The sequence below is a fragment of the Cornus florida genome, unplaced genomic scaffold (assembly GCF_030987335.1).
Source record: "Cornus florida cultivar Cherokee Brave unplaced genomic scaffold, ASM3098733v1 CherokeeBrave_3.0.0_Hap2_Chr11, whole genome shotgun sequence".
NCBI classification, from domain to species: domain Eukaryota; kingdom Viridiplantae; phylum Streptophyta; class Magnoliopsida; order Cornales; family Cornaceae; genus Cornus; species Cornus florida.
In genome coordinates this window covers 70,235,732-70,262,059 of record NW_026775581.1, presented here as the reverse complement: position 1 = coordinate 70,262,059, position 26,328 = coordinate 70,235,732, and the positions used below count along the sequence as shown (strand labels likewise).

Sequence of the window (26,328 nt, the reverse complement as noted above, 5' to 3'; positions counted from 1 at the left end):
TTAGTGTAATTATAGATGTGGTCACATTATCATCACAAATCACAATTGTAAGCATAGATTATCAACATCAAGAATGAATTGTCTACCTAATGACAATTAAACTAAAGTGTAAAACCCATTCAAGACTACGTCATAACCCACCATACACATTCACAAATGTATCCAATAAGAGCACACATCAATTAAGAAGATAATACTAATTGTAATTAGAAGCATGGATTAAAATAATCAAGCACAGATTGCCTACTTTACTACAATTAACTAATGACAAATAAGCTAATTTGTAAAACAATCTATCATGATTAAGCCTTTATCCATCAAATTAATTGACAATTGTATCAACTAAGTCTCATGCTATGGCCATCACTAAATACAACTAAAAGAAGTATTAGTGTAGAGTATAATTCTAAATCAATCACACCTAGACATGCAATTTTCATAAAGAATCAATGGAAGAATTAAATTCTAATCATCTAATGAAGAATAAAATCCCTAATTAATCATACATAGACATACAATCAATTGGAGATTTCAATGGAAGAATTTATCAATACAAACCCTAATTTATCAAATCAAGCATGTATATATTAAGAAATCGCAAGGCCATACAATTTAATTACAACATAATAATTCCCCAAGAAAAGAAATACAAAGGTTAGGGTTACATGAACTTAGGGCTCATCCAAGCCCTAAGTGAAGAACTAGCTCATGGAGGAGATGATCATGGTGTCAACAAGTCCTATCTCCATCTTTTGGCCCTTCTTCTTCTTCCTTCAACTGTAGACAAAGCCTCTGTAAAAAATATTCTTGAAACCCTCGCTTTTTTTCTTTCTTTCGTTTTCTTTCAGAGAGAACAATATCACGATACAGATTCAAAATAATAATCAAAACTTAAATCCCCAAATAATAAATCACTAAACTAATAAATACTAACCCTAAAAACAATGGGCCTCACTGGGCTTAAGTAATAAACCTATTAAAGCCCACTAGGTTACAAAATAAGCCCAAACATTAAAACAAAAATATGCAATGTTGCCAAGTCCTGAGGGATTGATCCCCCACCCTGGGGGATCGATCCCCCAGAGTTGGAAAATTCCTTTAAGCCTTATTCAGCTCCATTTTTGCCCTGGGCTATTTGGTTTGCTTCTCCATCTTTGGGAACATCATCAAAGGCCCGAGATTGACCGCTTTGTGCCATTTTCTGAAAATCTTTGCTTAACTCCAAAAAGGCTTAATTGGACCGTTCTTAGCTCATTTTAACTTTATTGCCCTGAAATACACATAAACATAAATTAAGACTAAAACATAAACTTAAGATAGATGCAAAGACTGAAATACCCTAGCTTAGATGCTGAAATGTGCAACATTTAAGCACTTATCACACCCCCAAACTTAGATATTGCTAGTCCCTAGCAATGAACTACAACATGGAAATGAAACAAACATATATACAACTATGAACTAATTAAGCAAATAAAGATAACACCACTTTCGTAGGGATCACGGTTGCATTTAGCATATGCAACAAGCCTTTTAAACCCCTAGGTGACCCCTAGTGGACGAGTGAAGTCTCGTGAGGGTTTCCAGAAATGGTACCCACAAACATCAAAAGCTCTTTCTTACTTGAGAAGCAACGACACATACTAAACAAGTGTTGAAAGTAGACTACCTCAAGTATGCAAATTCTGCCATTTCTAAGCTATTCTCAACATTTCAACATCATGTAAGCAAAAATGGTCCTCCACACATCAGCAGTTAATCATGCAAATTAAATCAATTCTATCATTCTTTTTGAGTGAACCAGCATCAAAATGTGTTGCTATCCTAGCAAATCAAAGTAATGGCGTAGCCTTACCCTCAAACTAGCATACAGCTATAGTACCAGACATCAAGACATTGAATGAACCTTGTTATTCAATCAAACATTTTTTTTTTTTTTTTTTATTGATTTCATTTTTATTATTTTTTATTTTTATTTTTTTATGTATGACCATGTGCAATGTCCAAGTTCCTTAAGCTCTCTAATCACCCCATGTAACAAGCGTTGAGCCAACGACTCCCAAACCAGATGGTCTTAGGGCGTTAAGTGTAAAGACACTCCTAAGGGCGTAATGACTCGGAATGGCTAGGCTACGAACTCAAACTAATCATACATCTTACATTCTTTCCTTGTCTTCCTTTTTAATCAGTTGACATGTTGAAAGAATGCAGTTTTTTTTTTTTTTTTTTTTTTTTTTTTTTTTTTTTTTTTTTTTTCAACTTTGGTAAGTGCTTTTATTTCTTTTCTGTAAGGTCATTTTATCAAGAATGAAAGCTTTCAAAACATACTAGCTCAATTGGGATAAATCAAGACAATAATCAACTAAGCATGTACCCCACAAATTGAATGCTAGTGTGCGCAAGTGCAAATGTAGAATTCTAGAATCAACTCTCAAAGCATTTTCAACCAACAAGATGATGTGTACCACAAAAGCAAACATAATGTCAAAAATTAAAATTTACCCCTAAATGGCATCCTAGAACATACAAGAAGTATTAGACTCTAACAACTTGTTTTTTAAAGGCACTATGCTTCAAAAGTTCGAAATCATTGCCAAATCTATCTCAAATCTCAATCATGCATTTAAAGCTCAACTTAAAGTAGAATGTAATAAGGTTACCTTACCCCCAAACTTAAACTGCACATTGTCCTCAATGTGCAATGAGAACAATGGAAGAAATGAAAAGAGTATACCGTAATGACAAAAGTTTAGGACGTCCGACAATGATCCATGATAAAAGAGGTCTCCCCCAAACTTGGACGCAAAAACCTACTAGAAAAGCCACACTAGCAACTCACATCAAATATCAAATGGGATAAGTAAAGCATACATTCCAAAACAATATAGAACAAGATGTAAAGAGATATGATATCAAGCCCTTTGTAAAAGATGAAAACATGCATAACTAAGCAGAAGGGCATAACGGGGACACATATTTCTGAAATTTTTGTGATATGTTTTTTTTTTTTTTTTTTTTTTAAACACAAAGAAAAATATTCTAAACTAAAAAGAAAAAATATATACTAAACTAAAAAGAAATAAATATATACTAAAATAAATCAATTCAAAAATTTTTTTATGTATTTTTTTATTTAATTAATTTTTTTAGTATTATTTATTTATTTATATTTTATATTATTATTATTTTATGTTATTTAATTTTGTTTTTTTTTTTTATAGTTATTTAATTTTTTTCTTTTCTTTTTCTTTTTTCTTTTTTTTTTTTTAATATTTATTCAATTTTTTAATTTTTTTTTTTTTTAAGAAATCACAAGCTCGCCGGAGAAGACAACCGACAGAGCTGGGTAAACCGGCCAAGAATCGCCATCGCCGGCGAGACCAAACCAGCCGGGATTCACAAACACGCCGGAAAGAAATGGCGAATCTTGGCCGGAGAAGAATGACGCCGAAATCCCCAGCCGCGCGACAGAGAACCCAGTCGGCACTGGAAAACGGCGAAATCGAAATCGCCGGGAAATAACCCAGCCGGCGCTGGAAAGATCCAGCCTTGATCGCCGGATAAATGGCGAATCACGAGCTCGCCAGAAAACGCCGGAGAAAACGGCGATGCAGAAACTCGCCGGAAGGAACAAGCCGCGACGCCGCAAAGATCCAGCCTTGATCGCTGGAGAAGAACCCAGTCCAAATCGCCGTTGGAAGTACCAGCCGCGTCGGAAAATAAAAGGCGAAGCAAACGGCGAACTCAAACCGTCAGCGGAGAAGAACTCAGTCCATGGCGCCGGAATTTGATAGCCGCGACACCGTGGAAGAGGAGAAGAGATCACGAGGGTTGGACAATGAAATTGGGTTTAGAGATTTTTGGGGGAAGAAGCAGAATTTCAAGCAACAGAGAGGAATGTATTCGTGGTTTCAAAGGTTGCGATCGATCTGCTTTGATGGGGGATCGACAATTTTAGGCAAAAAATGTCCCCTTCACTGTTTAATAAGAAGGGAGAAACATAAGTAAAATGGGATCGATCCCTTTAGACGGGGGATCAATCCACTTGGCCTATTTTTTTGTTGCTCTCTGCCAAGAAAATGGGATCGATCTCCTACCCATTTTGGGGATCGATCTTTCTTTTTTCCTTTTTTTTCAATTTTTCAATTTTTTTAAGCAAAACTAAAAATACTATATACACTCATATAGATAAAATAAAATAAAATAAATAATAATAAATAAAATTACAAAGCAACCTATATGAACTAGTACTATTCTTTTTACTTTTTTTTTTTTTTTTTTAATTTAAGCAAAACTAAAAAGAAAAATATATATACTAAAATGAAATATATATAAAAATAAAATCAAAAGAAAATAATACTACTAAAAATTATAATAAAATCAAATACTAACCTAAACTACTCATCACAACATTTTTTATTTTATTTTGTTATTTATTTATTTATTTATTTTTTTGAATTTAAAAATGTATAAATGTACAAACAGAAAAGAAAATAAAATAAAAATAAAATGCAATTTTTTTTTTTTTTTTTTTTTTTTTTTTTTTTTTTTTTTCAAATCAACAAAAAACTAGTGTTTAACGTCTCTAGCAAGACGTTGGGGTGACTCACTAGTCGAAAGAATCAAAAACCGGATATGAGACATCCTTATTGATCCGTTTATCTATTTTCCCCAATGGATCCGCTCTCACAACAACAAATTCATCTCTCAAAAGAATGATTTGGAAAGAAATGGTGAAAGATGCAATTTGTTTCCTCTCATCCACGGTTTTGAAAATAAAGTCCATAATGAGCGGCCTTGCATTTGGCAAGGTAATGTCTTTCAAAGGCTCGGTTAGATTATTAAGAAACTCAATCTCTTCATCATTTTTGTCAACTTCCACATTGATCACTTTCTCCTCCTTCACTAAGGTCGCCTCAATGACTTCATGCTCAATATTATAAGGAATGTCCTCATAAATTGGATTGGCCATTGGCGTACTTACCACTTCTTCCTCTTCTTGATAAGAAAGAGTACTTGCGATTGAAGGGAGAGGTTCTTTTGAGTTTTTCCATGGCGGGAAGTCTAAGATGGCTACGGAATCCATTAGAGAATTCACTTCATATATGGAGCTTTCAATGTCAAATGCGTCCATGTTGAAGTGAGAGAGGCATGCCTCAAGAGGATCTTCAGAAGGAATGGAAGGAATGACTTCTTCAACAATTTCATCCAAGATATTCACCATGAAACACTCGCCTTCATTGATAGGATGTTGGCTCGTGTTAAACACATTAAGCTTAACCATCATATTGCCAAAAGAGATGTCCATAATGCCGGACCTACAATTGATTGTCGCATTAGCGGTGGCAAGAAATGGTCTTCCTAAAATGATGGGAATGTAAGTGGTAGGATTGGGAATCGGCTCAGTGTCAAGCACAACAAAATCAACCGGGAAATAGAATTTGTCTACTTTGATGAGGATGTCCTCAACAATTCCCCTTGGTTGTTTTGTAGACCTATCGGCGAGTTGAATAACTACCGAAGTTGGCTTAAGATGTCCCAAACCTAATTGAAGATACATGGAGTAAGGAATAACGTTAACACTAGCCCCTAAGTCAAGAAGTGCCCTTTTTACCTCATGGTTCCCTATGGTACAAGAGATGGTTGGAGCGCCAGGGTCTTTGAACTTAGGTGGGGTGCTAAGCTTAATGATAGAGCTTACTTGCTCCGTGAGAAGTACTTTCTTTGGGCTTGGTCCCTTGTTCTTCCTCTTTTGAGTACATAAGTCCTTCAAGAACTTGGCATATGGTGGAATTTGTTGAATAGCATTAAGAAGAGGAAGGTTGATTTTAACTTGTTTAAAAACTTCCATCATGTCATGGATTTTTCCTTCTTGCCTCGAAAATGGAGTAGCGTTTAAAGCTTGTGGAAATGGAGCTTTGGGCTCATAAGACTTCTCTACATGGGAGGAAGATGATGATGATGGAATTTGCTCATTAATGTGACCATTTGTCCCTAGTGAAGTAGGAATGGAATTGGGAATGGTAAATGTGCTAACACTTGGTTGCACCGGAACACTAACTTCACTAGGTCTCTCAACTTTATTATCAATTTTTCTCCCACTCCTCAAGGTGGAAATGGAGTAAGCCTTTCGGTTAATCTCAGGTTGAATAGGCCCTTTCTCTTTTATTGATTTAGCCATTTGCCCAATTTGGGCTTCAAATTTTGCAATTGATTGAGAATGTGAATGAAACACTTGATTTTCCTTTTGAAGATCACCCAAAGCTTCTAAAACCTTATCCTCAAAAGTGGGATTCCTAGGAGGCTCTTGAGGTGGATGAGAATAAGATTGATGATTTGAAGAATGAGAATTAGAGAATTGATTCACATTTGGAAGAGGATAAGATGGAGAGTGGTATGCTTGAGAATTTGCATTTCGGAGGTGAGGAGGCACATACTTTTCTTGGGAATTTTTATGAATAGGAGGAATGATACCTCCTCCTTGATTTCTCCAAGAAAAGTTAGGATCACTCCATCCAGAATTGTAGGAGTTAGAATTTGGATTACTTCCCGGATGAATGAAAACAGCATTGACTTGTTCTTGATACTCACTCGGAAAAACTTGTCCAAGAGGACAATTGAAAGTATTGTGAGTATAACTAGAGCAAGTCATGCACATCACATTTTGAGAATGGAAAGAGTTAGATGATTGAATTGCCGAGTTTTGGCTCAAAAGAAATTTATCAAACCTTTGAGTAAGATTTTTGACTTCGGCGGCAATTTCCATGGAACTTTCCACTTGAGAAAGACTGGAGGTTTTCTTCCCTCCTTCATTCAAGTTTTGGCCAAATCGGGACGATGAAGAACGATGTATTGAATTTTCGCTCATGCGATCAAAAAGATGCCACACATCATCTTCATTTTTGTCCAAATAGGCTCCTCCACATGAAGCATCAACCATACCTTTTTGGGTATCGGATAAGCTTTCATAGAAGCAACGAACTAATTGCCACTTAGGAATGTCGTGATGTGGACACTTCCGTAACAAATCGTTCAAACGCTCCCATGCTTCATGCAAAGGTTCTCCCTCATTTTGGGAGAATTCACGGATAGAAGCTCTCATAGCATCGGTTCTACTTGTAGGGTAAAATTTTTTTAGGAATTCATATTGTAGTTGAGCCCAAGATGTGATTGAATTTGCCCTCAAGTTATTGAACCAATATTTAGCCTTTTCCCGAAGAGTGAAAGGGAAAAGCTTCATTTTTAAGACTTCTTCCGGAAGGTCCGTGATTTTCACGGTTGAACAAACTTCCAAAAACTCATCCAAATGTTTATATGGTTCTTCATGGTTTACCCCATAGAAAATGGGGCACATTTGGATGGTTGCGGGCTTAATTTCGTAATGGGTTGCCCGAAAGTTTGGCAACTGGATGCATGTTGATGCATTGTATACATTGGGAGTGTAGTGATCCCGAAGAGATAATTGATGATTGGGGGGATACACTACATGATCTTGAAGATGGATTGGCATTATTGGAGGTTGTTGCACTTGATTGGGTTGTGGCAACACATTAGGATGGGGAATTCTCAAGGGTGGATGCCCATTAAGAGGGTAATACTCACCTAGATTATCCATATTCCCTAGATATTAAAATTGGTTTTCCATTAAGTGTGGGATAATCAAGAATGGAAGAATTCTCCTAGAACTACCTCCTAACACCGAATGGATGATTCAAGATTAGACCACAACAACTTCACAACAAACCACAACAAAAATCAACAACAATTCACCACCTCCACATACGATGTTCCCATACTCCCATGTTATATCAATGCACAAAATTAAATTGCCTCCACACGGGCCGATGCTTTCTATCAAGAAAGTAGTAGCCTCCTTTTGGGCTTATGCTTGGACAAGAATTTAAACAATGTGATAGCCTCGACAAGGGCTATCTCGCAAGCATACAGAGAATTGAACAATTATAATAAAAGAAATTCAAGGAAGCTTACAAAAGTCCCTAGCAACAATGTTACAAAGGTGCTAAAATCCAGTGCTTGCTCCTTTTCTTTTCAAGTACCTAATTGAACAAGGGGGATTAGTAAGAAAATAGTAATTTTAAGAAAACAATTAAATTAGCCCTAATGCCTAATTTAATTCCAACTAAACCGTCAATCCCCGGCAACGGCGCCAAAATTATGATGCGACCCGAGCGTGTGCACAAAATAATGCACAACACTTTGGTTTTGGAAATGGTATCAAGCGGGCATCATAGTTTACATTTGTAAACCGCTAGACACTTATACTATGTAGTATGAAGTGAGAAGGGATCGAACCCAAGGGATTGAACACGTGTTGGGACTAAACTTGATTTTAATGCTAATTAGATTGTAAAAGAGAGAAGAGAGAGAGAGAGAGAAAGAGTGTGAGAGAAAAATATTTTGGTGGAGTGATTAAACTAAAATTCAATTAAAAGCATGAAAATAGAAATGACATTAAACTAAGAATTAAAGAGATAGGAAGAGAGTCTTAGGGTTAGGATTCACCACTAAGCCCATGCAATTAACCATATGCTTTCAATTAATGGGGAATTTATTAGTGTAATTATAGATGTGGTCACATTATCATCACAAATCACAATTGTAAGCATAGATTATCAACATCAAGAATGAATTGTCTACCTAATGACAATTAAACTAAAGTGTAAAACCCATTCAAGACTACGTCATAACCCACCATACACATTCACAAATGTATCCAATAAGAGCACACATCAATCAAGAAGATAATACTAATTGTAATTAGAAGCATGGATTAAAATAATCAAGCACAGATTGCCTACTTTACTACAATTAACTAATGACAAATAAGCTAATTTGTAAAACAATCTATCATGATTAAGCCTTTATCCATCAAATTAATTGACAATTGTATCAACTAAGTCTCATGCTATGGCCATCACTAAATACAACTAAAAGAAGTATTAGTGTAGAGTATAATTCTAAATCAATCACACCTAGACATGCAATTTTCATAAAGAATCAATGGAAGAATTAAATTCTAATCATCTAATGAAGAATAAAATCCCTAATTAATCATACATAGACATACAATCAATTGGAGATTTCAATGGAAGAATTTATCAATACAAACCCTAATTTATCAAATCAAGCATGTATATATTAAGAAATCGCAAGGCCATACAATTTAATTACAACATAATAATTCCCCAAGAAAAGAAATACAAATGTTAGGGTTACATGAACTTAGGGCTCATCCAAGCCCTAAGTGAAGAACTAGCTCATGGAGGAGATGATCATGGTGTCAACAAGTCCTATCTCCATCTTTTGGCCCTTCTTCTTCTTTCTTCAACTGTAGACAAAGCCTCTGTAAAAAATATTCTTGAAACCCTCGCTTTTTTTCTTTCTTTCGTTTTCTTTCAGAGAGAACAATATCACGATACAGATTCAAAATAATAATCAAAACTTAAATCCCCAAATAATAAATCACTAAACTAATAAATACTAACCCTAAAAACAATGGGCCTCACTGGGCTTAAGTAATAAACCTATTAAAGCCCACTAGGTTACAAAATAAGCCCAAACATTAAAACAAAAATATGCAATGTTGCCAAGTCCTGAGGGATTGATCCCTCACCCTGGGGGATCGATCCCCCAGAGTTGGAAAATTCCTTTAAGCCTTATTCAGCTCCATTTTTGCCCTGGGCTATTTGGTTTGCTTCTCCATCTTTGGGAACATCATCAAAGGCCCGAGATTGACCGCTTTGTGCCATTTTCTGAAAATCTTTGCTTAACTCCAAAAAGGCTTAATTGGACCGTTCTTAGCTCATTTTAACTTTATTGCCCTGAAATACACATAAACATAAATTAAGACTAAAACATAAACTTAAGATAGATGCAAAGACTGAAATACCCTAGCTTAGATGCTGAAATGTGCAACATTTAAGCACTTATCATGTATGTAATTACATAATGGCCCAACATATATATACAAATAACATTCTAACACTCCCCCTCGAGCTGGAGAATATATATCAAATAATCCCAGCTTGGAACAGATAGTTTTTAATTGGTTATGACCCAATGCTTTGGTAAACATATCAGCTAATTGATCTTTAGACTTCACGAATGGAGTAGAGATGCTCCCACGTAATATTTTTTCTCAAATGAAGTGACAATCAATTTCAATATGTTTGGTTCTCTCATGAAACACGGGATCTGAAGCAATGTGAACTGCTGCTTGATTATCACAGAACAATGGAGTAGGAGCTTCAACTGTCAACCCAAGTTCTTTTAGAAAATATTGTATCCAGGTCAACTCACTGGTAGTATGAGCCATTGCCCTATACTCAGCTTCAGCACTAGACCGAGCTACCACCGTTTGCTTTTTACTTCGCCATGTAACTAGATTTTCTCTTACAAATGTGCAGTAGCCTGTAGTACATCTCTTATTTGAAGGAGAACAAGCCCAGTCGGCATCTGTAAAACCTTCCACCCTGAGATGACCATTTGATTTATATAGTAACCCAAAATCTTGAGCTTGCTTGAGATATCGAATAATCCGAAGAATAGCAATCCAATGTGGCATTCTAGGAGTTCCCGTGAACTGACTTACCACACTAACTGCATATGAAATATTAGGTCGAGTGATAGTGAGATAAATTAATTTCCTAACAAGGTGACGAAATCTGCCCGGGTCATTAAATAGATCACCCTCATCAGACACAAGTTTTGTAGTCATCAACCGGGCGACCACCTAACATACCTGTTTCTTCTAATAAGTCCAACACATATTTTCGAACAACTTTAATACCCAAGAAATACCTAAGTTTACCCAAGTCTTTAGTGTGGAATCGATATTGCAGAAACAACTTCAACTTAGCAATGCCTTCAGAATCATCACCTGTGATCACAATATCATCTATATACACCACAAGAAATATGAAGCCAGCTTTAGTGCGCTGGTGAAATACCGAATGGTCGGTCTGACATCTGTTAAGACCAAATTTTCATGCCGCCTCAGAGAATTTTCCAAACCAAGCCCGTGGAGATTGTTTCAATCCATACAGAGCCTTTTTAAGGCGACAAACAGTGTAAAGATACTCCCCCTGAGCAACAAACCCAGGTGGTTCCTCCATATAAACCTCTTCTGCTAAGTCACCATACAAAAATGCATTTTTAACGTCTAACTGAAATAGAGGCCAATGTCTATTAGCAGCAAGAGAAATCAAAACACGAATAGAAGAAATCTTAGCAACAGGGGCAAACGTCTCAGCATAGTCAATACCATAAGTCTGGGTATAACCTTTGGCAACAAGACGGGCTTTTAAACGCTTAACGGACCCATCTGGAAGATACTTCACAGTATATACCTAGCGACAACCAACAGGTTTTACACCTGGAGGTAATGGAATAAGATTCCATGTACCATTCTGATGCAAAGCATCCATTTCATCTTGCATTGCTTTCCTCCAGCCCGAATCAGACAAAGCATCCTGCACAGTCTTAGAAACAAATGTAGTAGACAACTGAGAGGAAAAACATGAGAAGGATGGCGATAAGGAATTATAAGAGACATAATGAGCAATGGGATGATTAGTGACACACGAGCGAGTACCTTTACGAAGTGCAATAGGCAAGGAATCAGACACAGTGGACTGTGTTGGATCCAAAGACTTTGAAGATGATGGAGGAGGCACGACAGCAGATGGCTTTAGTCTTCAAGTGTACACTTGTAACGAGGCAGGCAAAGGAGATCTCGGTTGAAGAGAAAGTGAGGGAAGAGGAACCGCAGGAAGAGGCGACTCAGGAGTAATATCAAGAATTGAATCACTATCTGAAAAATATGGGATGGACTCACAAAAGGTTACATCCGCACTAATAAAGTATCGTTGAGAAACAAGACTATAGCAGCGATAACCTTTATGAGAATGAGAGTATTCAAGAAATACACACTTTGTGGCACGTGGGTCGAGTTTATCAAAACCAGGACCAAGATTATGGACATAACATACACTCTCAAAAACTCTAGGAGTAAGAGAAAACAAGGGAGAATCAGGAAATAAAATAGAATGTGGAGATTTGCCATCTAATACAGATGACGGCATACGGTTAATAAGATGATAGGCAGTAAGAACAGCATCACCCCAAAACCGTTTAGGCATGCGTATATGAAACAAAAGAGCACGGGTTACTTCTAAGAGGTGTCAATTTTTACGTTTGCAACTCCATTTTGTTGAGGAGTATAAACACATGAATTTTGATGAATAATTCCTTTATCACTAAGATATGTACCAAAGGGGGTTGAAGAATATTCCGTAGCATTATTAGAACGTAGAATACGAATTGGGCATCCAAACTGAGTTTTGATTTCTTTTCGAAATTTTTGAAAAATTAAAAATAACTCAGAACGATCTCTCATCAGAAACAACCAAGTCAGGCGAGAATAATCATCCACAAATGTCACAAAATAATGGAATTTATTGATTGAAGAATGCTTTATTGGACCCCATACATCTGAATGAACCAAATGAAAAGGACTAGAGAACTTTAAAGACACGCGATGGTGCTTACTAAGTTGACAAACTTCACATGACAAGAATTTCAAATGACTAAGACTAGGAACTTGACGCTTTAAAACTTGAAGCGACGGGTGACCAAGACGACAGTGCCACTGGAATGGAGATAGAGAAGACTGAAGAGCCACAGGATCAGGTGCCAAATCAAAGTAATATAAGCTACCAGCTACATACCCCGTACCAATCTTCTTCTTCGTCTTGACATCCTGAAACACATAAGAAGTAGGATAAAATGTAACAGAGCACTGGAGAGATTTAGTAAGCTTACTGATAGACATTAAATTAAAGGGAAACTGAGGAACATATAAAAAGACGAGAGAGACAAGGAATCACTAAGTTGAGTTGTCCCTAAACCTGAAACCTTAGTGGATGAACCATTAACAAGAGTAACTCTTTGAGAAGGAGGTACATAATTAAAATCAGATAGAAGAGAAGAACATCCAGTCATATGATCGGATGCTCCAGTGTCTATGATCCAAGGACTGTGAGTGGAAGACAATAGACATGTGTGTGCAGTACCTGACTGGGCAAAGGTAGTCGCGTAAGATGAATTAGATGCTTGCTTATAAGACAAAAACTGATTATGCTCATCACGTGGAACAGGGACCGTATCTGATTCAGCTACGTTGTGAGATCCAGAAGCAACATCATTCGGAGAGGATGAAACTTGATTTGCCTAACTAGATGGTTTGCTATGAAGGTCCCAACAAAAATTCACAGTATGATTAGAATGGCCACAATGAGTACATTTTCGTGATTCCCTGCCACGGCCACGTCCTCCCCGTGAATCATGACCGCCACGTGTGGAGCGTCCCCCTCGACCTCCACGGTAAGCAGTATTTTCACCCTTTGAAACTATCAATGTTGAACGCTCACCACTTTGCCCAGTATTCAAAGTTGAGGTATCACTTGTAAGTGTCGCGCTGAAGTCGAGAAAACACATCAGCAAGAGATGGAAGTGTGGGACTGCCCATAATCTGTGAATGAAAAGACTCATATGTTGATGATAGACCAGTAAGAAAACGGACAACATTAAAGTCTTCACGTTGTTGTTGCATACTTCGAACATCAGCATTAATGGGTTGATACATATTTAGCTCCTCACAGACTCCCATAACTTTGGAATAATACTCTTCTATACTGTGATTACCTTGTTCAAGATTGAAGTACTGTTTACAAAGCTCATAAACATGAGTGATATTACCTGTCCCAGAATACAGTTGCTGCAATCTGTCCCATATCTCCTTGGCAGTATCCAAATAAAGTAAAGTTGAACTGATTTGGGGTTTAATACTGTTTATCATCACAGAGATGATCTGAGCATCTTCCTTTTCCCATGCATCAAAAGAAGCATCCGTTTCCTTGAGTTTCTCTTTAGTTAGATGAGTACCAAGGCCTTTACCTTTGAGAAAATTTTTAACAGATTTGGCCCACAGTATGTAATTCTTCCCATTGAGTTTAACTGAAGTCATGGGAGAATGAAGACTGGATGTGGGAGAAAATAAATCTGAACTGGATGCCATGATGAATCCAGCAAAAACAGAGAAGAAGAAAAAAAAAAATGTTGAATCTGTATTTTGGCCGAACTTGAAAAACGGGCCGGATCTGGGCAAACGGACCGGATCTGGTCAAACGGGTCGGATCTGAAACGGGTCGGACTAGCCCCAGATTTCTGCAAACCTGGTTTTAGTAAACCAAGGTTGGGATAGCTTCACACCTGTAGCCAAACAAGTCTACAAATTGGGTTTATGTAAACTTGGATCAGGATAGCATATCCTGGTTTGGGATAGCTCCACACCTGCAACCAAACACGTCTCTTCTTCTCCGTGATCAGCGCCGACGAGAACAGAAATCTGCTACCGACACTAAACTTAAGCAAAAGAGGTTCGCGAATGAAGAATCGAGGCTAATACACCCTAGCCCTTGCAGCGGCGACGGCAAGCCAACAAAAAAAAAACAGCGATGATACAACACGAGCTTCAGATCTGAGAACAAAAAAGCTTCAGATCTGAGAACAACAGACCAGAGGCGCTGACCACAACACCAGCTTCAGATCTCCGGCTCTGAACAGAACGACGAACAGAGCTCCGGCGAAGAACATCTCTTTCTCTCTTATTTCCGGTATCGATCAGAGACTATCTCTTTCTCTCTCGATTTTGATTTGTACAAGAACACACAGACGCAGCAGAAGCACTGATTTGAGAACTAGCAGCCACCAAGAAAGAACAGCTCTGATACCAAATCATGAGAGAGAGAGAGAGAGAGAGAGAGAGAGAACTTGTATGTATATATTTCACACACCAAATCTAATTAGCCTATGTAGGCTTATATAAAGGATACAAGGCAACTACATAACACAAGGGCCCTACCAACTGTATGTAATTACATAATGGCTCAACATATATATATATATATATATATATAACATTCTAACAGTATAGATATACCACCTCCATCCCCATATTATTTGCCCACCTTTCCATTATTAGTTATCCCAAAATAGTTCTCCCTGTTGAAAAGTCAATGTATTATATTTTATGACATTCCTAATTTAACCTTCTTGCATTGAAGTTATAAAAACAATTAAAGTATAAAACATGACATCACTACAGACCCGCCATGGGTAGATTTGGTAATTTATTCACCAACAATACCATTAAAAAAACATTAAAAGTCATCATCTTATTAAGTTAGGTTCCCAAAATGGGTCAAATGATATGGGACGGAGTAATTGACATAGGCTGCAGCTGTCCTCATACAGCACTTCCTATTTGTGTCAGTCCTTCACAACTTGGTTCATAGGCTCAATACTCTCTACCTCAGCAACTTACACATGCACACGTACACGTACCCTTATCTGCAATGGTAACTATTAAGATTAATTAAAAATGAAGAATATATTAAATTGTGAAGTTTCTTAAAGAAATGATATGAAAATTGAAGTCGGCCTACCCCAGTTTAATTTATCGCTGGAGAAGTGTTGGATGGGTTGCACATATTAGTGTAAAGAAGAGGAGGAGGGCTATCATGAGGAGGCTACCTAGTTTAGAGTTTAGACATTTTCCTTCAATAACTTTTCCAAATTGTTCTTGTTTGGCTCAATAGGTAGGAATAAGAGAGTCACAGAGAAGAGGTTTTGTTTGACCCCAGGAGCTAAACAGAGCCATGCCATCACGTTACAGTTATCTGTTTTCATTTCTTTGGGAACGTGATCTTCCCTGTGAAGGTTAGATGCTTTTGGATGAGTAACAGTTTTTTGTCAAAAGTGGCAAACAATTATAATGAATATAGAAGTGCATATAGCAGTGGCAGCCATTGATGGAGGGTAACCAGGTTCAGTTAGAGCAGGAAGTTTTCCCAATCCTGGTGATTAGTCAGATGGAAACTGGGTATTTGGTGTGTTTATATGTATATGTATATATATAATTTGAATGTACACAATATGCATTGCAATTTACCACTATGGATCCTTCCAGTGGTCTGCACCAAAGCAGAATATCCAAAAGATAATTTGATACACATTAACAAGGATTGACCATCAGCCATATGAAATATTTGATCTGTTGAAACTGGACTACCCAATGAAACCCATTTTGACCAGCCAATGTACCATTCGGTCAAAGATTTATTTTTATTTTTAAATATAGGATTTCTTCTCTGATTTGCTCCCACGTTGGCCATGGACCCGCTATTATAGTTTTTTTTTCTGGCCCATTACTCAAATTCACGAGTACTATATGGTTCATCCATTTTTCTGACAAATCTAATTAGAGAGAGAGTGAGAGAGTCTATTAGGGTTTTTGAAATGAAAAAGAAGAAATGAGGACAAAGGAGAAATGAATGAGAATATGAGATGGCAGGATTTTTAGACATGCAAAGTTTCAAATGAGGAAATTTAGTAAAGTAAAATGAATCATTAATGCCGTTAAACCAACCTCTCCGACAGGGGAGGTCAGGTTAACTTGTAAAAAGAGAGGAGAGGTCGATGTGATTTTGCTTAATCTAGGGGAGGTTAGTGTAATTTATCCTTATTATCAGTCCTACTAAAAGGACATTGCGTAGAGCATGTCCTGCCTAGGGGAGTTTAGTACCACCTCTCCCTGACTACAAATATATATATATATATATATATATATATATAATCAGTTTTACATGACTTTTGAAATCTTTTGAGGTTCCGTTGTTCTTCTGGATTATTTGGGGTCCTGGTGTCTTGCATTGTTGATGAGGGTAAGTGGACAACTTTTGTGGCTCTCAGTTTTGGTCAGATTTATTCCATGCTGAACTTGGACAGGGTCAATTTGAGGAGCTTGCTGTGGAGATAGGTCTCTGGTTTGTGAACTGAATGCCTTTCCTGGTGATTCTAGATGCATTTGGTTCACAGAACCACAGCCGGGAATTGAAATGCCAAGGCTTGAAGTCCTCTGGGACATGGAACTATTTATGGGCAGATAATATCTATTGCATCAGGATGCATGCACAATTGACAATTAGGATGTGTCTTATATGTCACTCAATGCGTAGTTTCATTGAAGGTCCTGAGTGTTCTTTCCAAAGGTTATACTGGGTTGGTTTTTGATGAAAAGGGAGAGATTTATCATTCTGATTTCCTAGTTCTCAGATTGCTTTTCTTCTTTATAATCTACCTTAAAAGAATGACTTAAAGAGCGTTGCTGGAAAATGCTAAAGCCCTAGCTTTTGCCTCAACAAATTCAAAGTATGTCACATAAGTTATTATTATTGTATTCTAATACTTAACCGGTCAAATAATTGGTTAAAGCTCTCTCTTAATCTTCTCTTTGTAAGACTTTTCATCAAGAATTATTAAAAGTTTCTGTCAGGTCAATAGGACTTGGATTGATAAACTTCAAAAGTTGTTACTGTTGTTACCTTTTTCTTAAGGTTGATGAAGGAATTTGAAGCTATACATAAGGGCAGTTGCATAATCTTTTTTCACAAGGGTAAAAAGGTAATTTAACACTTTGATACAATTACCAAATTAGGGTTTATGCATGCATGATTAGGGTTTCTAATTTTACATGTTTTTGATTTGATAAGATTTCTGGAAACTTTCTGTTCTGAAATTTTTCTAAGTATAAAACTATGGTAGACTTGGATCGATTGAGCTTTTGATCGAGGGCCACTGGAGTTTTGTGGAACAATCGACCTACTCTTTGATCGATGAACTTCCAGTTTCTTATAGAATACAGTTTTTGAGGAGATGAATGAAATGCAGTGGTCATTACACAATCAACAGTTCAACTCACATATGATGCTTTTAGCTTAATGCTTTTACATAATCAATTTAATAAAAGTTCCATAAACTAAATTCACTTGTTCAATTTAGTTGTGCTGCCTTTTGATTCTCTTCTCTGGGTTAAAGAAAATCATTTTCACAATTTTACTGCATCATCACATTCCAACTATCATTATATAGGTCGTTTCCCATTGTACCACATTTTGGAGTATGTGGCGTACCGAGCCTGCATTCCTGTTCTATGTCCAGAAAAATTCACCTACCTGGTAACAATGAGATTATATGAAACAAAAAGAAAATAAAATATTTCTTATGTTCTATTGTTCTGATCTAGTAATTAATAACGAGTTGTGCTTCAACCTTAATTATACTTATCCTTTCAAGTGCAGTAGTGCTCCCCATCTCCCTTTCTCCCCAGATGATTCAACAAGGTAGATTTAATGGTTAAATTTGCTATAGTAAATTTGGGTATGTTCAAAAAGAGATGCCATCCGATTACCCATAATACTGGTTTGATAAATTTAATAGAGTCCATTGGCTCTTTCCATTGTTGATTGTGTAGAAGGTTGTGTATACTGGTAACAATAGTTCATATTATTTTGCATGCCATTTTGTTACAAATACTACTTTCTTCTCGGAGAATGATATTGTAACTGAATTTTATTTCCAGGATCCAAAATTTTGGAATTACAGACCTTTGTCTGGACGCATGGTCCATGCAGCCGCAGATGATGTCCGTTTTCTTCTTTACATTTACCACAATATGCTGGATAAGTTGAATGAACAATCTTTATGGAAACTTGCTGTTCGTGGTGCACTTTGTTGTAGATGTTTTTGCATCAATGATGATGATGAGTATGTTGATTGGCCATCTATTCCTTCTATTCCAGGTATGCTCTGACGGACAACCCAAATTCCCCCATCCCCCTTTCCGATTCGCACCACACACAAGCACGCTTAGGTGATGCACTATTTTATTAAAATATAAGAGATTGAATCAGTTGCCATTGATGTAAGTTAACAACCTTCTACTCCCTCCGTCCCAATTTAGTTGTCCATCTTTCCTTTTTGGGTTGTCCCAAAATACTTGTCCACTTTCTAAATTCAGACAACACATTTCGCGTCTTTCCATTGTTAGAGTGTTTCTCAATTTTATCATAGTGCTTTATTTGAGGTAGATAAATCTTTAGTTGAGGTAGAGCTATAAAGAGGTCCTTGTTTAAGGTGGAGCTATTGAGGAGCACACGAAGATAGAATTTTGAGCCAAGGTGGAGATTGTTGAGTTGTGGCTCAAAATTCACCCAAATAATTCTATTCTAGAAAAACACGGTTGCGTTTTAGTGGAACTAGTTGCGTTTGGGTAGAATGGTTGTCTGAAGAAACGGGACCAGTTGGCGCAACTAGTTACGCTTGCCTGATATGTGCAAGAATTAGCTTCCTAATCAATTTTGGAAGCCAGAAGACTTGGGGAAAAGGCTGAAGATTTGGGGAAGAAGTTGTACCTTCTTTTTTAGAGTTAAAGATTGATATGGTAACTCCTTGTATGCAAGTTGGGGAATACTTGTCCAACAAGGAATTGGGTTTTGAAAACTCTATTAATAGAGATGGGTATGAGAGGTGTTAAGAACCATCTACTCTAAAAGCTTAAGCTGTTAGAGAGGGTGCAACTTTAATATTTATGTCCTTTAACACGCCCCCTCATGTGTGACCTTCTTTTGGTCCAACATATGTTTTTCAATTTTTAATCAGGGTGACTGTGAGGTTTGAACTCGAGACCTTTGGCTCTAATACCATGTTAACAACCATCTACTCTAAAAGCTTAAGTCGTTAGAGAGGATGCAACTTTAATATTTATATCTTTCAACAAGAGGTTTAGAGAGAAGAGAGAAAAGATGTAAGGGGTTTAAGGGTGAGTGTTGTGAGGAGAGAGGAGAGTATATGTAATTCCCAAGTGTATATATGTAGCCTAAAAAAAGATGATGAGTGAGTGATTGGGGTTTTGACATGTGGTTGTATATTCATTTCCTTGATTCATAATAGTGAAATCTCTCTCTCCATGGATGTAACTCTAGAGTTGGGTGAACCATGTAAAACATTATGTTGTGTGTGGATGCGTATGATTGTTATCTCCATATATGCATGTGTTGATATGATGTGATGATGCTTCCCCTGTGTGTGATGAATGAGGGATTTAACTCTCAACAACAGCCGACCATTGAGTGGGTTAGAAGAAGTTAATTTTCCCCAACAATTGGTATCAGAGCCAATGGTGGGTTAGAGCCTGTGATTGGTCCTAAAGATCAGTAGTAAAAGATTAATGCAAAGTTTGTTAAAGCAGATGATGATCGTGCTATGGAGATTCAATCAGAGTTTATGATGACACGAAGAAGATAGATGGTGTGAAGACATAGGCCCATGAGGAACAAGTCTTGGGACAAGCCAGAGGATGCTAGTTTCCAAGATGAAGCAAAGGTGATAGGGGTGAAGCCCATGACGAACAAGTTTTGGGCATAAGCAAAGAGTAGGTGCTAGTTCTCAAGATGGGGCAAGGGTGTGAAGAATGAAGGGGTTTGTTCTAAGCCCGATAAAGAGCAAAGGGGAATATGAAGAGTCAAGAGGAGAGGTTTGTTGCTTTGATCCAGAAAAACAATTGATGAAGATGAGTTGAAAATTGGTGGGTTGCCATGCGTGAGCAATTGAACACCAATGAGGTGGATAGAGAAGATAGAGAAGAAGCAGCATGATGAATTTGAGAAAAGGTGGAGTGTTTCTCAATTTCATCATAGTGCTTTATTTGAGGCGGAGAAATCTTCAGTTGAGGTGGATCTATGAAGCGTTTGAGGTGGGGTTATGAAGAGGTCCTTGTTCAAGGTGGAGCTATGGAGGAGCGCATGAAGATAGAATTTTGAGCCAAGGTGGAGATTGTTAGAGTTGTGGCTCAAAATTCACGCAGAGAATTCTATTATAGAAAAACGGAACTGGTTGCGTTTAGGCAGAATGGTTGTTTGAAGAAACGAGACCAGTTGCGTTTTTTCATAATAGAATTCTCTGCGTGAATTTTGAGCCATAACTCTAACATCCTTAAAATACCCTTAGACTTTAAAAAAAAATCAAACTTCATTATATATATATATACTTGAAAGGGTAATTTAGTAATTCTCAAAGGGGACAATGCAATAATTACATGTCCCCTTAAAAAGTTATACTCCCCAAAAGTGACATCTAATATGGGATAGAAGGAGTATTTCTTTGTTTCTGTCGCAAGCCCTTTCAATGGCATGTGGAAGGGAAAGTGGGTGGGCTGTGGTGAAGATGGGGGCGCAATTTTATGGGAGAGATACAATCACAATGGAACGAGCTAGGAGTGTTTAATGAAAAGTTGAACAGTGAGGATCAACATCATCAGTCTCAAGCTCTTGTTGTACAAGAGAATAAGAGGTTTGAAAGAAGGAGCTCCAGTGAATTTTGTGCCAATGTCGGAGATAAGGTGCTAGAAGTGTGGGGAAAAGGGGCATCTTAAGTGGTGGTGTCCAAAAGGAAGGAAAATACATCTGTTGTTGTTGTTGTTGTGTATGAGGCTATGAATGGGGAAAGTGATGTTGATGAAGCCCTTTCAATTGTTGATAGCAAGAGAGAAGCAAAGGAGTGGATACTTGATTATGCTTGTTCCTTTCATGTGTCAAGAGTGGTTTACCTCCTACAAACCTGTAATTGGTGGGAAATAATTATTCTTGTGATGTTGTGGGAATTGGGACAATCAAAATTAGGACAACAAATGAATTGGTAAGGACCTTAACGAATGTACGTCATGTTCTAAGTGTTCAAAGAAATGTGATTTCTGTAGGGGCTTTGGATTCAAAAGGTGGTTGGTGTGAAGTAAAGCATGGGTTGATGAAGATTAGAAGAGAGCCATGTATCATGCTTTTGGAAAGGAAGGTTAATAATCTCTATGTTTTATTGGAAGTACCTTGTTAGGTGAAGCAGTTACAAAGACAGAATGGAAGCCTATTTCTAGATCTACAAAAGTAATGGATGATCAAGAGTGGCAAGGGAAGGAAGAAGTCTTGGCAATCGCAGCAGCACCAACCTTCATCCCAGAAGCAAGAAAAGTTCGATTTGGTGATGTGAGAGTAGATTCCAAGTTCAACTATTTGAACTTGGAGTTTGCTAGCACTAAGTAAGTGATGGAATGGCGAAGAACGACAAAAAGGAAGAAGATGTTTGGTTTGAGGTGGAGGAATCTTTGTTTAAGGTGGAGCTATGGAGGAGCACGTTGATAAACGAAATTTGAGCCAAGCTAGAGATTGTTGGAGGATGTCTCAAATTTTGTCGAAGGATGCTATTCGGAAGAAGTCCGACCAGTCGCATTATTTTCGACCGGTCGCACTTATCAAAGTGTGAAGACTGAGGTGAAAGTCCAACCATTCGCACTATTGCGGACCGGTCTCACTTTCTTGATATGTGCAGGAATCAGTTTCCTTTTCCGTTTGGGACTTTCCAAAGGGCCTAGACTTGTGGAGGTAATTGTTTCTCATTGGGATGCTTCTATTGTAGAGTTGGACATTGTTTTTGTAACTCCTTGGTAGGCAAGCTGTGGGAATTCTTGTCCAACAAGGAATTGGTAATTGAAGACTCTATATATAGGAGAAGCTAGAGAAGAAAAGTTTGGAGAGAGAGAGTGAGTTGAGTTGAGTTTGTGAGAAGAGAAGTGTGTAATCCTTATATTGAAAGAAAGATGGTCGTTTTTTGCCAGTGGAGTAAGCAATTTGTTGAACCACATAAATCCTGTGTTGTTTGTGTGTGTTCTTTTTCATCTGTTTTATTTGCCATTATAGTGTGATATCTTGGGGTAATTCCTAACAGTATTAGGGTGCGGGTGTGTGTCTAAGCACTTGACCTTTCTAAATCCCATATTGTGCGTCGATGTGGGTTCCTGTGTCAGACACACATCTCATATCCATACTTATATTGTATTGTGTCGACACTGGTACATTGAGGGGAATGGTAGAGTCCATGTAATAAAACTTGTAAGGAATTAAGGTAGCATAAGTGAATGGTGCTGTAACTTTTTTTGGTGACTGTTTGCTGGAAACAGGGCAGCCAAAACTTGTGTGCTAATAGTTGACTTGACAATGATTGATTCTATTTTTCTGCAGAAGCAATTAGTAGATAAGTGGAAATTTCTTGAAAACTTCACATGATTTGTATTGATATTGCGAGTTGATCTTACAAGGCCTACATTTAGGGATGGAGCCAATGTAGGCTCGGGAAGAAGGGTGGGGGCGTGCCCCCCTTGCACCGGCCCCTTCCAATAAATATTTTTATTTCTCATTATATATCATATACATTAGACATGGTAATCATATGATATATTCAAAGTGTTGTAACTATTGGAGTTGTGCTATACAACAATTATAACAAAGCTGCTTCAAAGTAATCTACCAGATTATTGAAGATGGACAATTTAGTTGCAGAAGATAGATTCAAGTTGAAGAGGTAGTGTTCGAGTGTACTGAATGCTGTAGACAGATTAGAAAGACGACCTGGAGATCTTTGAAGGACTGAAGGCTTGGTGTCTTACTGTGTGTAGGGATCAACTAGTGTTCGAAGGATTGAACAGATCTAGGTTGTACATTTTTTTCTTCATGGTGGATTATTTTGATTTTTTGACTCCCAAAAGGGAGTTTTTCTACGTAAAACACTGGTGTGCATTTCTATACTTAACTTATTTCACACTTTAAATTGTTTTACATTATTGCATGATTGATTGATATGGTGATATACATGTTTAATTTGTGATATCAATTAAACATATGTTTATTTGTTTTTGTTAAAGCAGAGAATATAAATTGAATTATCAAATGGTATCAGGGTAATATCAAGTCTAACCACAAGTTTAAAGGAGCATCTGTAGTTTGAGAACTAGTAGTGGGGAATTAGAGAAGTTTCTGTTTCCTGTTAGTATACACACTGGGTTAACTATAGCCCTTCTATTTTGGACCAGCTAAAGGTGAATCAATTGCGTAAAAAAATAGATCTTGTGGCGTAAATCTGCGGATGATGTGGTGTTGGTTGCTGAAACTAAGATGGGGTGAAACAAAAGGTGTGAGGTGGTCATTTGAAGTTTCGGTGATTTAAAATAAATATATTTCTAGCATATTTGGTGTAGCTATAATGCGTTGGGAAGAAATGAATGAAGCTGATGGACCGGCCCTCTAGTAGAAATCGCATCCAATCATGAAAAACTTTTTCTTTCATTATGATGAAGTGGAGAATTGTTATTAGTGATGTAATTACGTAGTTGATTTGAAAAACAGTAAGATCTTCAATATGAAGACCTGGAATTGCTTTTTTGGAATGCCAATTAGAGCCTTAGTTTGTGTGGTATGCTTTATTGCTGATCGCTCGTGTAGGCAGTCTGGAGAGAATGAATAATCTATCTTTGTAATCTTGTGGTTAGGCTTGATTGGAGCCGAAAAACGAAAGGAAAAAAAAAAAAAAAAAAAATTTGCTTTCTGTACCCTGAGGAAGTGGGTGTATGTGTTTTGTATGTACTATTGAGTGACATCTTTATATGGGTTACGATGATCCAGTCAGGATATGAGGCTCCTTGATCTTTTTTTCTTTCTTTATTTTAAATTTCTTTTTCGGGGTGGGTTTAACCAAGAAGCAACAGAAATTGAACATGTTCGTGTTAGGCTCTAAATTACTTTATGTATATGTGTATTTTTCTTTATAAAAGTAGAACATATTATGATTTTCGTAAAACATAGTTTTATTATGCTACAAATTTCATCCTATGGACTGATTTAAATTGAGCATTTGGTTGAATTTTGTTTTTGCTTCTGGGGCTTTTGTGAAATCATGCATTGAATGATAAAGTTTGATTTATCCCGCCAGACAACCTCATTGTAGAAGGCAATGCTCCAGAAGAGGAGATCTTGTCAGTGCTCAACGTTCCTCCTGGAAAAATGGGTTGCATCATTGGTAGAAAAGGATCTTCAATTTTGTCAATCAAGGAATCTTGCAAGTAACTCTCTCTCTCTCTGTGTGTGTGTGTGTTGCTTTTAGATCATGACCTGATATGCATTCTTCAGAGCTGAAATTCTAATTGGGGGAGCAAAAGGACCACCAGATAAGGTTTGTTCATGAACTCTACTAGTGGCTTACCACTTTTTTTAGTCAAATCTAAATGCATCTATTCCGGATATTGTTTTATACTGGGGTATTATATTAAAAAAGGAACTGATTTAGTATTTGGTGTTCATAAATAAGTTCTAAAAATTACCACCAATGTTTACTTTTGTATTTGCTCTCCCTCACTGAAGCTAATTGCTGCACCCTTCTTTCTCATGTTTAAATTCCATCGGTGCACTCTGCACACAATTTAATTAAATAAATCATTAAAACTAAATCATACCAGCAATTTGATCTTTTTTCATTAACTTACCTATTATATCAATTGCTTACTCTCTGTATTTCAATATTGAAACGAATCCATAAACCTCTGTGTAGGTATTCATCATAGGACCTGTGAAGCAGGTGAGGAAAGCAGAAGCCATTTTAAGAGGAAGGGTGTTAAGAAATACATTCTGAGCCTTCTGTTGAACAATGGCGAGTCTTGGTGATGGATATCAGAGCATGAATTCAGGTTACATTTTGCTTTTGATCTCCAAAACAAACTTGAGAACCCCTATTTAACTATCTCCATGTGTTAAGAAAGAAAAGAAAAGACAAAGAAATAGGAAAAAAACTGAAAATTGTTAAACCCCTATTTACCTATCTTCATGTGTTAAACCCCTATTTAGTAATTGGAACTCCTCTGTCTAGCAAATTGTTTGGTTGGCATTGGGACTAAACTTAAACCATTAGCAATAGGAACTTTTTTTCAGGATTGTCTTCTGGGCCTAAGCAAATGTATGCATTGGTCTTTCCAATGGATTGATAAAGTTGGTATGGACTTTCTACACATACTGACTAGAAAGTAGCCTCAGCCTAAAGAACCGACCCATCACATTGCAGTTTGAGGCTTTGAGCCCAAATTTAAGGTGTATTTCTCTTGCAGAATGCCTTTTTGAGAATTAGTGCCTTTCCAGGCTTGGGAGCCTTGGAAGAGTTGGATGTGAAGTCACTCGACTTTATACAACTTACCAGATTGAATTTTAATTTGATAATAGTATCATATTCATCCCATAAAAGTAAACCAGATCATTATATTTGATCCTTCGATTCAATTATAACTGCATTTGATGATTTGGAGTGAGATCCTAACCTAACAATGGCCGACGTCAGTTCCACAAATCAGATATTAATCGAGTCATATTAGGAGCATCACCTTCCCCTATAGCACTAGTTCATACCCCCAATTCATGTGTCCGGTTAATTGAAAAAAAATCTCTCAGTGGCTTGTTTTGAAGGAAGTGAGGTACCTCCATTTTATGAGGTGCAGTTTTGGACAACCATGTGTTATTCAATTTCAGAGCGATCATTGTTTGA

At 37.2% G+C, this 26,328-nt stretch overlaps 1 protein-coding gene across 1 annotated transcript in view; it reads left to right on the top strand.

Moving 5' to 3' along the window:
* Positions 1 to 25,826, top strand: part of LOC132282375 (uncharacterized) — a 43,274-nt gene extending 17,448 nt beyond the window's left edge. The window contains exons 7-10 of the mRNA XM_059784032.1: positions 18,503 to 18,722; positions 24,733 to 24,862; positions 24,930 to 24,972; positions 25,348 to 25,826. Of these exons, the coding sequence (XP_059640015.1) occupies positions 18,503 to 18,722; positions 24,733 to 24,862; positions 24,930 to 24,972; positions 25,348 to 25,428 (474 nt within the window). The 3' untranslated portion in view covers positions 25,429 to 25,826. The remainder of the gene's footprint in view (positions 1 to 18,502; positions 18,723 to 24,732; positions 24,863 to 24,929; positions 24,973 to 25,347) is intronic.
* The last annotated feature ends 502 nt before the right edge of the window (positions 25,827 to 26,328 follow it).